At 40.9% G+C, this 12065-nt stretch overlaps 2 protein-coding genes across 2 annotated transcripts in view; one reads left to right on the forward strand and one right to left on the reverse strand.

Annotated features, from left to right (window-relative positions):
- The window catches only part of necab2 (N-terminal EF-hand calcium binding protein 2), a 111531-nt gene extending 108068 nt beyond the window's left edge, over nucleotides 1-3463 (forward strand). The window contains exon 13 of the mRNA XM_019894239.1: nucleotides 2820-3463. Coding sequence (XP_019749798.1) covers nucleotides 2820-2848 — 29 coding nt within the window. The 3' untranslated portion in view covers nucleotides 2849-3463. The remainder of the gene's footprint in view (nucleotides 1-2819) is intronic.
- A 6343-nt stretch (nucleotides 3464-9806) lies between these two features.
- Nucleotides 9807-12065, reverse strand: part of slc38a8a (solute carrier family 38 member 8a) — an 18044-nt gene continuing 15785 nt past the window's right edge. Inside the window, exons 7-10 of the mRNA XM_019893914.1 lie at nucleotides 11385-11532; nucleotides 11020-11222; nucleotides 10891-10942; nucleotides 9807-10266 (exon numbers count right to left, since the gene is read on the reverse strand). Of these exons, the coding sequence (XP_019749473.1) occupies nucleotides 10164-10266; nucleotides 10891-10942; nucleotides 11020-11222; nucleotides 11385-11532 (506 nt within the window). The 3' untranslated portion in view covers nucleotides 9807-10163. The remainder of the gene's footprint in view (nucleotides 10267-10890; nucleotides 10943-11019; nucleotides 11223-11384; nucleotides 11533-12065) is intronic.

Genomic DNA, 12065 nt, shown 5'->3' on the forward strand with positions numbered 1-12065 from the left:
CTTCCTCGTGTTGCTTTCCATTGTGAGCAGACGTGTTCAATAAACATTTTTATTTTCAAAAGAGCGTGGTTTCGTTTTTCGAACAATTTCGGTTTTCAAACAGCCTTCTGGAACGGATTATGTATGAAAACCGAGGTTTGACTGTATATATATATATATATATATATAAAAAACATACTGTACATACATACATACACTGTATTTTCTGCACTATAAGGCGCAACTAAAAGCAATCAGTTTCTCAAAAGCCGACAGTGCGCCTTATCATCCGATGCACCTTATATGTGGATCAATATTAGGATTTCTTGGACGTAATATTTTAAATGTTCTGTAAAGCAGGGATCCCCAACCTTTTTTGCCCCACGGACCGGTTTAAGTCAGACAATATTTTCAGGGACCGGCATTTAAGGTGTGGCGGATTAATACGACAAAATAATATGGTATGAGCTGCATGAAAACTGTGGTGTTTTCGAAATATAATAATAAACACAAGTAGCTGCATAAACTCCCCACCTCACACAGGTAGGATGTCGGAAATAGCAACAGTGCTATTGTGGCGATCTCAGAGTATTCAGCCATAACTTTGATCCAGTTGTTTCGAACGTACTTTTAAGGCCGCCGTCATTTGCGATCTCCAAGCAGCTTTTTTACTCATTTTGCGGGCTTCAGCGTTTTGTTTATGAGCGTCATCGGTCACGTGACCGAGAAGTGTGGCTTGACGTGAGTCAAGCGTGACACAGACGGATGTAACAGAGAATCCGGTAATTTTTCAAAATAAAACACATTTCGTATTCCGAAACAAATAAAACGGAAATAAGGCAAGTTCTTTCTGTGCGGCCCGGTACCAAATGCCCTGCGGACCGGTACCGGTCCGCGGACCGGCAGTTGGGGACCCCTGCTGTAAAGCGCTTTGTTACAGCTGCAGCGGTTGTGAAAGCTCGATATAAATAAAGCTGTGTTGAATTGTATTGTATTCCCTTTAGCGTAGCCCCAACTTGTGGATGAATGACAACCACAGCCACTCCTTTGACTTCTATTATTTGTGCCTTATAATGCAATTCACCCAAAATTTGAAAACAGTTTTAATTACAATAGGCCATTCATTGAAGCTGCACGATATACTCTGAAACGCCTTATAATGCGGAAAAGATGGTGCACATAAAAGTAATATACATTAATTCTCATGTTCTTGCAATCGTACACCACTCAGTTGCTCATGATTGTCTTTTTCACCCAGGCTATTTAAGCAGGGCGCTTTGCTAATTCTACATCTAACTGCACTGCATTATTGCCAGGAACCATCAATAAAAGAAAATGCAAATGGAAACCGCTAATGTGAGTCAGTGACAGATTCCATTTACATCAGAACACTGAGGTAACAATTCCCCGTTGACCAACCTATCATTACTCTTGAAGGAAATATGGTATTTAGTTCTCAGAGTACAGAATGAAGGATGCCATTAAAGTAAAATTGGTTGATAAGGCACACTTGATACATTTCAATAAGCTTTTTCAAACTAATAAAATTAAATGACTACATGTCAGCATGACTTGTGTGATACAGTGACAATCTCATTGGTCCAATACCAACAAATTTATCACGATTATAAATGCACAAATACAGAAAAATGATGTCAATACCAACACAAATCAAACAAAACAGCTAATAGATTTGCATTATTATTTGTCTAGTACTACGACTACAGTATTGGATTGAATTGGATTGGATTGGATAAACTTTATTGTCAAATGTACTGTATGTGTAACATACAGCACAGATGAAATTTCTTCCCTCTCAACATAAAACAAGAGGAGCCACTGCGGGTGTCCGCGCCGCCATCAAAAGAAAAGTTAACAAAAAAATGACAAAATAATACAAAACAACACATGAGACACAGACAATCGTGCACTCTTAACCACTTTCCTGCATACACTTTGTTGTCTGAAGCAGTTATAGATAAAAGAGGAGCGAATCAAAGTGTCCTTTTCACCAGTGGATCAAAGACGTCATGCTGCAATGTGCACACGTCTGCTACAAGCTAAGCTTGAAAGCAACAAGAACCTGTAGCATCCATTAGCGAAAAAGAGAGATTGGCTCTCTTCTCCTGTCCCATGTAAGTCCGCTTCAATTCCAAGCCGCGACTCCCAGTTCCACATACACATCGGCGCTCTGCGCTGACGCTCCTTTCTTCTCATCGTCGGCTCCTCAATCCATGCATCCATCCAGCCGCAGACTGTCCATCAGCACCGACCTTTTCGCTGAACAAAGCAGGGCTGTGAAAATGCTGCCTACTTCAGGCGCAAGACACAAGCCCCCCGGGGATGTCCAGTAACGACAGTCAAATGGCGCCGACATTCCTCCCAATCAAGAAATCAGTGCTGGTACGCGTGTGCTGCCTAGAAGGCACAACCACCAAGCACAGATTCTTCTTCTTTGACGAATGTTATGGCCAAAAATGCTGAAAACAGTCCACATCAGGTCCACACGACGTAACAACAACACCATGTGACAAAACAAGACAAAAAACACTTGCCAATGGCTGCCTATCCCGGCAGCCCGGGCGCCATCTTGGAAAAAATAAAATAAAATTTTGTTTGTGTATTTTGTTTGTGTGTACTGTTGAGTGACAATTTTTGCTTTGTACTTCGTGTACCGGTACTTGAATCTTGGAAGGAAGCCACCTTGTTGAAATGGATTCATTGCCTCTGTGAGGCAACGTTTCAAACACTTGTTTTTTTAATCCATCACTTCTTTCCTGCACTGTGAAGTTCTCTCCGCTTTCTGTCTGTCCAAACCTCTTCGTCCTGTTTCTCCGCAGCCGCCTGGTGCAGCGTGAACAAGGCCTGAGCATGAACGGATCCGACTCGACACCAAGACTCTTGGACACCAACTTTTTGACCTTTTCCTCGCATTTCTCCCCTCCTCCTCACTTCCCTCACATCCCTCCAAACTTCTTGAAATAATATGTTTACACAGTGCAAATGTATGGTGGCAGTGACAATTGAACAAAGTGCATTTTCCAAAAGTACATTTGCATCCAAACATTGTGGTTTACTTCTTAATATTTATGATATGGTCAATTCATTAATTATGTTCTAGCCGGTTGGGAGTTTGTAATGTAGCATGGAGCTTTGGGTTAAAATTTTCATGTAGCAGGAACCCGAATGACTCTGGAAAGTCCTTTTGGCAATGTGGCCATTTTGAAACACGCTCTAAGTGTATTCTAGAAAGTGTATCCATGTCGACGTGAGTCCATATAACATCCTCATTTCACATTTGGTCAAGAAGTAGACGGGACCATTCTGGAAATGATGGAAGTTCTTTTTCTTGTTGTTAGTGTGTGTAGCTGACCACACACTTTGACATCATCCTCACATCATCTTGCGCAGACCAAATCCATTTATACAGTAGCAGTGATAATTTTACAAGTTGAGCCCTGCGAATCTCAGGGACTCACTGATCAGAAAAGTATGAGTCCCATTAAGGAATTTAGAGAGTCCCAAATTTCGAATTCTGAAATGGTCCACTTATTCAATTGCATCTGATAATAACACAAACAACAACATACATTTATAATAGGTTTATTCTAATAAATAAATGGTGCAAAAATTTAAATAATTCCGGCATACAAGATTTGCTGAGAAATAGGTTCTTATTTCATCCCATGGTTCAGTCTTTGAGTTCATATCTCGGCAATAAACTTTCGCAACACTTGTTCGCAAAACTTGTTTTAACGTTACACAACTTGGCAATCGTCTGCTTTCCATGAAGTGAAGGCCGATCTCGCTAATCTCGTCTCGCGAGAACGGTAATCTCGTCACGCGAGATTATTTAACGCGAGATCAAAACAACAATGGCGGCGATTGTCAAACTGTGTTCGTTTCTGGAAAAAAAGATTTACCGTCCTTTTTTTTTTTTTTTTTTTTTGACTAAGAAATTTCCTTGCGTCCCAAAAACGCACGTTATTTGGAACTGTGCGTCTGGCGGGAAAATTATGCATCTAGGACGCGGGACGCGGGACGCAGATGGCTGCGGTACAGTAACTAAAACCTTTAACTTGATCCTTCTTTAAATTAGCTCATTCGGAAAATATTTTTCAATTGTAAAGAAGTGGGCTTTAGATTGATGGAAGATCTGTCAGTTCAACACTGTTTCTGTTTCAGTGTTTCCGGCTGACCCACCTGGGCCCAGTCCATCCCTCGTTGGCGACAGCCAATCGGTGTCGAGAACATCATTTCCACGTCGCACACAGGCGCCGCACAAGTCGACACGCAGCCAAATAAAGAAAAAAACGAAAATGAGGACACACGCACAAACACGCAGTGTGGAAATTGTTGAAATAAGAACAATATGGGACACATGTCACTGAGGTCTGCGGGACTGAAAAGGAAACAACACTTATGTTCACATTTTTTTAAGTATATACATTTGCTGTCAGGTGTGCGGCCCTTAAGTGTGACATAATATTGGCAAGTCAATTTTCGACGCGGTGTGGCTGATGCCGACGACTCGGACGGACTGGGCGGGCCCAAAATACTAACGACAGCTCAATAATGGCCTGACCGTACTGACGATGCCCACCTGAGAAAGAAAAATTCCAGACTAAATTAACTGATTGTTAGCCATGAAATTAGCCTAATGAATCTGATTCATTTTTTTTTGTATGAAACTTTCTCAAATTGAAATTGATGTCATAGTCATAAAGGGACCTCCTAAAGCAGGTCACATGTACAGCAGGTGCCATATGTTCGAAATGACTAAACTCACCAATGCTGCGCAAGTCCACCAAAAAGTCAACACAACTGAATGCCGACGTGGCTGATTACAACAATTGCTTATTGCATTATATTTAATTAAGGAGTTGAAAAATCTGTTTTTACTTCATCATGATGATTTTTTTTTAATATGATGTATTCAACCCAGTTTCACCAAATCTTTTGAAAGGGATATACGGCACGGAGAAAGTGCTGACTCATGTTTGATGGTAGATCGCCACATGCAGGACACAGGAGTTCAGCCTTGGCAGAGGTCGGCTCAACTCGCTGCTCTTGTTTTGAATTTTAAGTTTGATATCCACAACTGACTCTACAAAATATGATCATTCTTCAGTATCCACCTCCGACTTACAGCATGACCATCACTTTGGAATTGCTGAACCCTTCCTCTCACCATGTAATGCAATATGACCCTTCAATCAGCTAATTAAGAAAAGCAATTGGACTTCAGAAAAACATTATCATCGTATTCACAGGTTCTGGTTAAAATTCAAATTTCAATTACATATTTTGAAATATGTAATAAATAACCACTTTGGCCAACCATGTTGCACTGGAATTTGAGAGCTTGATGAGTTTTTTGTAAAGTAGCATACTTGGATGAACTCCGCTTTCTTATCGGAAAATTTCCAAGTATGACCTCCAACACACTATATAAATGACTGACAGTTCACATCCATCGACCGACAAGAGAATAATACTACTTTTATCAATAATATAGGCTCTCAGAGGACCATCATTGTAATGTCTGCTGTGGAGGATATCAGTGAAATGAAATACCTTATGAGAGCAGCAGCCTTTTTTGCCCCGAGGGAGGAAATATATCTGTGTAGCCCGCTGCCATGTCTTCACAAGAACACAATGAGGCATGTCCACTGAAAGGTAGTCAACAAGCTTTGCATCTATGTACATTTTGAAAAGAAATGTCATTTGCAGTGGAGGTTTAATCATTTCACTTGCAGCTGGAACAGGAACCACAAACAACAGTGTCCTGCGGATGGTCAATATTATCAAGTAGACTTTGAAAGTTTCCTTCGGAGCTTCACTTTTTGTTTGGTGGAGGTGGCGCGTTATTTTGGGGATTTACAATTGAATCGCTTAGCTTTAACTCTTCTTCTCCTTCCGGCACATCCCCATTCAGGGGTCGCCACAGCGAGTCAGTAATTTCCATCCGCCCCTGTAAACCGTCCTACCAACTCGCATGGTCGTCTTGGCAAAAGTTTTACGCCGGATGCCATTCCTGACGCAACCCTCCCCATTTCTCCGGGCTTGGGACCGGCACTGGGGAACAGTGCACCCCCAGGGGAGGGCACTGCCCCCCAGCGGCTGGGTTAATCGCTTAGCTTTAACATCAGGGTTAAATAAATAAATAAGTGAGCTGTGTCGTCACTGTTGGATTAAGAGTCTGTGTTGCTACCTAAACAGAAGAGACGAGAGAGAGTCTATAAAACCTGTTTTGTTTTTTTTTTTGGCTTGTTTTATTGCGCTGTTTGTGTCATACTAGTCTACAATGATGATCAATTGCTTGTATTCGCTGTGTAAGGTGGGTAGAGCTTGTATGTGTGAATAATACTGTTCTAATATGAATTATGTGTATTATTTCAATATTTTAGTGCTCTGGTGCAAATCTTTTCTCAGTGAAACTGGCAGTGGCTTCTCACGCGCTGGTTTCAGAAACTCCTGACATAGACTGTAAAAGCCTTAATAATCATGACCTGCAACGGAAAGGTTTGATATTTTTAAAAATGTTTGTTCACATTTTATCTCACTGGAAGCAAAGTAATGTTACATTCATGCCAGTTAAATTAGATTCAAACACCGACTATGTAATATTTGAAAAACTGTCGTTACTTGGCATGCAGTTTGTAATTTCATAAATTGTAGCTGACTTAACAAGAAACATGAACATCCTTAAATATTCATTCACAGATCCTGTTTGATAAATACATATTCAAAATAAAAACCGGCTCTATTCTTTAGACAAAGCAAGATGTGAAAACTGCTTTGAAAGTAAACAAATCACTTCAATAACACATATAAACATACAACCAAAATAACCATGAGAGTGCTGCGAACTAAAACTTGAATCAAGATGCCGGTCCAGTTCATGTCTCACTCACTGCAGGGCTTGTAAAACTATCTCACCTTGTGGGTTTCTTCAGGTAGGAACGTTCAAAAAGAAAAGTGGGAACAATTACTTCACCTCCAACTGCACTGCATTATTGAAAGAAACTGAGAGAAAAGGACACGCTGACACCAACTTTTGTGACACATTTCACTGCCATTGTAACGGGAAGTCACAAAGAAATGACTGGCTGGTACTTAGTGCAGCTGACAAAGCAATGGCCACGATTGAATGAAATATGGTATATTACGGTTTAAGTGGAGGAAAAATTAACTGAACACCTTGCAGAGGTTGGCTCTCTAATCAACTTTGGTCTGCTCTGGGTTGAGGTCAGAAGTAGGAAAATTGATACCTTAAGAACGTTGGTGAGCCCCATCACATTGACACAAATAAACGATCGGCACCATGGTCAAATCTATATGAGCCCAAATAGGAGTTGATAATGTCTGAAAAGGCTCAGTTTAACCCTTTCATGCACAAATAATAACCTGTAACCTGATAAGCTGTCCACTGTAGTAACCGCTGTCCCTGAAAAGGGTTAACATGGATCAATATTGTGACTTTGTAGTTGCTAGCGGATGACTATTTAACATGCCGATTTTGTCGCAGATCAACCAGCCAGTTTACTGCTTAATCTTGACAACAATTTCATGAGGATCACATCTCGATCAAGAAATTGGCGGTTTCGCTGGCCTTATGACAGCATTTACACCCCATTTCACAGTATGACGAAATCAAATACAAACGTATGGAATACTCTGCCTTACAAAGGTCATTTCCACTGTCAGAGAGGCATTCATTCATTTTACAATAACAATCGATGCTTCTGTGCCAATCGGATCTGGGTCCAATCTGTGTGGAGAAAGCTGCTGTATTTGGAGGAGAGGCTCGTTGGACAGTTCAATGTTTACATGTCATAAAACCACCATGTACAGTTTGACAACACAGAAACGTTCAAGTCACTGCAGCCCAACGACGTAACGGCTCCTGTTCAACGTGCCCGCTCCAATTAGGTTGATGAATGCCAATAGTGTTCCCCGTTGAGAACATTCCAGATAGTCGTTCACAGTGCCACCTCTTCCGATTCTTTCCTTTGTATATCCTGAGTGCAACTTGTGCTTCGTCATCAAATGAAATAGCAATGCCTTTGAAATGTAGTGAAACAGGCCTTGACTGAATGTTTCCCGACTTCAAGGACTGACCGTGACACGCAGTTCCGGAACATGGAGACTTGGCCTCACGTAGGCGACAGCCCTCCAAATGCTGAGAGCTGATGTCACCGGGTTTACCTCAACGAGTCTTAGTACATGATTCCAGGTTCCAAGTCAGGAATTCGCCAAATTTGCCATTCCCAAGGCTACGTTTATTTCCTTCTGTGATTGTGTTCTTTTATATTCTTCAATTGAGTGCATGTCAACTGAATGTCAAGTAACTTCTTTGCCGTAGTATTAGGCCATGCTACTCCTTTTATGGGTTTGGTGCATATCTTAAGTTCTTTTCTTTTCTAGTAGTCCTAAAGTATGAAGGTGAAAGAGACTAAAATATATTCTATATATCTGTATGACGAGAAAAAGTGGCATACAAAGATGAATATTCCATTTTCTGAGATTGTTTAACTATTAATTCTTCATGTATGTTTCTGTAAAACAGATCTCGTAGACATTGAAGGGATGCAAGTATTATATTCTAGAAAATGTAGAGTGATGCAAATTCAATAAAGCTATAAAAATGAAATGGCTTTGCGGCCTTGATATAAAATGTTTTCCTTTTTTGAGATGCCGATGTCAGACGTTGACCGGATATGAAGCACACTACACACAATATTTAAATGGCCACACTGTAGTCTAGCGGTTAGCATCTCTCTCGCAAAGTCGGTAGATCTATTGTTTCGAATTTCCGTTGGAAGAACTCGGCGTAACGTATGCGTGTTCTCCCCGTGTTTACTTGGGGTGTTTCTTCCCACTTCTCATCAACAGGCATGACTCAGAATTGCTCATATGTTTAAATGTGAGCATCTATCGGTTCCCTGCAATTGGACTGGGACCTAGTACGCGCCCGTTTCTTAACCAAAGTCAACCAAGATAGGCGTAGACTCCAGTTACCGGCAACTCTGAGGACAAGTGGTGTAGAAAATGGGTGGAAGGAAAAGGTTTGACTTCAGATGAGGGCCTACCGTTTGCTTGTCAACTGGGTTTGTATACATGAACAACAAGAAGTTGACCATAGAAGAAATTACAGTTAGTTTAGGTCTCCCAATATTTGGGCATGGTGAAGTTTTCCTGATTTTGCCTTTTAAAGCACAGCACGTTTGTTTGCTTGGCTTATGTTAAATGTGTTTGTTTTTTATTTGTTCTTTTTTGTGTGTGTGTTTTGCCTTCATGGTTCATTGTCTACTGAGTAAGGGATTTTATATTCCTTACCCGTTCTACTATTTTGTTGATGTACGAGTTTTACCATTTCTGGTACTGTTTGGTTTTTCAAGTGACCATCACACAAGATTTGAACATCTCAGTCTCTAGATTATTTTTCTATGATTGCCTGAGCAATATCGAGGCCTTAATTTGGAACTTGAACCTGTCAGAAGAATCCCAAGGAGCTTGTTGGAAACTTGCAACGACATGGATGAGAAAGGGAGGTGGGATTCAGTAAGATTTTCTTCTTCACCACACTCCTTTTCAGGCACTATTCTTTATTCTTTTTGTCTGTGAAACATCAAGATACAACCACTCACAACACTTTACACACACACGAGAAATGTTATTTTATACACCTTCTTTCACAGAGAGGAAAACACTGAAGTCAGGTTCTTAGGTTGCCACCAATTACAACTATTGGATGTCTGTACCCTGCGATATATATGCAGACTGAAATTCCACCCTCCAAAAATACCCATCTTGACAGCATGAAGCGTCCAAGTCTTTTTTTTATACAATAGTGTGTGTTTCAAACTGGGACCATATTGACTTGCGTTAGAATTACTGTACGGTGAAATACAGCTACAGACCCTGAATTTGGAAAAGCTGTCCATATTGACAGCACCCTGGTCCCAAGCTTTTTGTTTTGGCCACACAGGATCACAGCATATATTTCTGCTGCACAAAAATGATTATGTGGCAGAAGAGTGAGATTCAATTGCAGTGACGACATCATAACTTCTCATCACAATCGGAAATAAGTCAGAGATATTCATCAGGGTGTCATTTTGAAAAATTAAAAGAATTTCAGTGTTGTGGGTTGGCAAGATAAAATCTAATCCTAAGCGTCAGATCTTTCCGAGGAGCTGCATGACAGCGATAGTGGTACTCTGGCCAAAGATGAAAGCCCCACATAGCAGTGTGACCACTCCCCAAAGTGTGAGGACAATTCTGAAAGGGTGAAAGATTCAGAAAAGATGAAGATGTTTATTTGCATGCTTAGTCAATCAGTAAAACGTCATTCATTTATAATTTAATCTGAAACATTTTTGAGTATGGTGCCATATTCACGCAATTTGGCAGGTCTGACTCACAAACATATTAAGTCTATTGAAGATCATTGGCTCTGTTTTCATGCAGCACATCTGTACAGTGGTGCAAAAGATTTTCATATTGCCGCAAGGCTCGCTTTGTGTATGTTTGCCAATTTGGCTGACTGGCCAGCAGGAGGAGATGTCTTGGAGATGCGCCTGGCCAAGTGACAATTTGATATCAGAAACTCAATCCGAACCTTTATGACTGAAATCGGTTGTGACCACTCCTACAGCGGTGCAGCCCTCCCTCTCGCAAATCTGCTGGCCTACAATTAGCTGAAAAAACTCTAATTGCCCCACGGGGATAAATAAAGTTATCTGAATCTGAAATGACAAGCAGTGGATCTAAGCCGCAGAGTAAGAAGGTTTAATGCCAGTCACAAAAACGGAGCCCAAAGCCTTTAGCTAGCTAGATCAAGACAATCCTTGGACGGATGTGACACGATACAGAACCACCCAAACAAACAAATAATTGTCTCACCTGGTTTTACAAGATACTGGCTCGGTCTGCATGGCAAACATCAGACAAAGTCCTAGTCAAACACACAGAGGATTTTGGTAGGTATAGTTTAACATGTAAGAAAAAGTGGACGCAAAACAAGGGCAATACCTGGGAAGATAAAGATGAAAAAGGCACTGATCCCACCAATGACACTGATGACTTTACTGATGTCTGGTACAAACGCAGCAATGAGAAGTGTTGCAGTTATCCACAGGAACGTCAGCGTATACCGACTTCGACTTTCAAACTTGACCGTCACCACGCGGCCACGCCTCCGCCACCAACTCAGCAGAGGGTCCTGGATCACTGATCTTACCGTTTGTGCAAAAAAACAAATTCCATAGAGACATGGAATTTGAAGAGTGAACATAAAACATTGATATTAGAGAGGAGATATAATATTGCATTTGTAGATTTTCAAATTGTGAGAAATCAACCAAATAAAGGTGACACTAATGAGAAATGCACCTAACCTGCCCAACAACAGAATGATGGGGTAGATGGTGATAATAGAGACTCCAAAGAGGAGTCTGGCAATGAGCATCAGAATGTCATTGCCCATGTATGACATCAAAATGTCGGCCTTCACATCCTTCCCAAATGTCAGGTACCCATAAACCCCTGCAACAGACAAAGACAGCATTTCTTCACCATCGCTGACAAGCACAATGCAGCCGAAGCTCCGTACTGTAACCTAATGTGGATGAGCAGTTTGGTTTAGGCTTGTTTGTCAGGGTGTGCTGGCTACATTCAGGGACCATTATGTGTTTTGCAGTTTATTTTTACCGCGGTTCCCTCTTACATTTGGATCAAATATCGTGCTGTGAGAAGGTGAAATGAAAATATGACTTGAATGCAGAGACCCTGTTGTTTACACCGTGCAGACATGTCATAGATACACTGTAAATAACCTGCAGAAAATACATTACTCTCCTGAAAATAGAACGGTCACGTCTTCGTTGCTAAGAAATGACAATGAGAACACTGTACATTGAATATTTGAACTCCAAAACATGTTGGAGCGCAGAAGGAAATGTTCTATTTTGGCAATATACCATAAAAAAAAAAAAAAAAAAAATATATAGTCAACATGGACATGCACCCCTTGCCACCTGGGGTAGACCCACAGATTTATTGGACAGGGAGACTGCCCA

This window comes from Hippocampus comes, unplaced genomic scaffold, assembly GCF_001891065.2.
Source record: "Hippocampus comes isolate QL1 unplaced genomic scaffold, H_comes_QL1_v1.1 scaffold104, whole genome shotgun sequence".
In the NCBI taxonomy this organism is placed as follows: domain Eukaryota; kingdom Metazoa; phylum Chordata; class Actinopteri; order Syngnathiformes; family Syngnathidae; genus Hippocampus; species Hippocampus comes.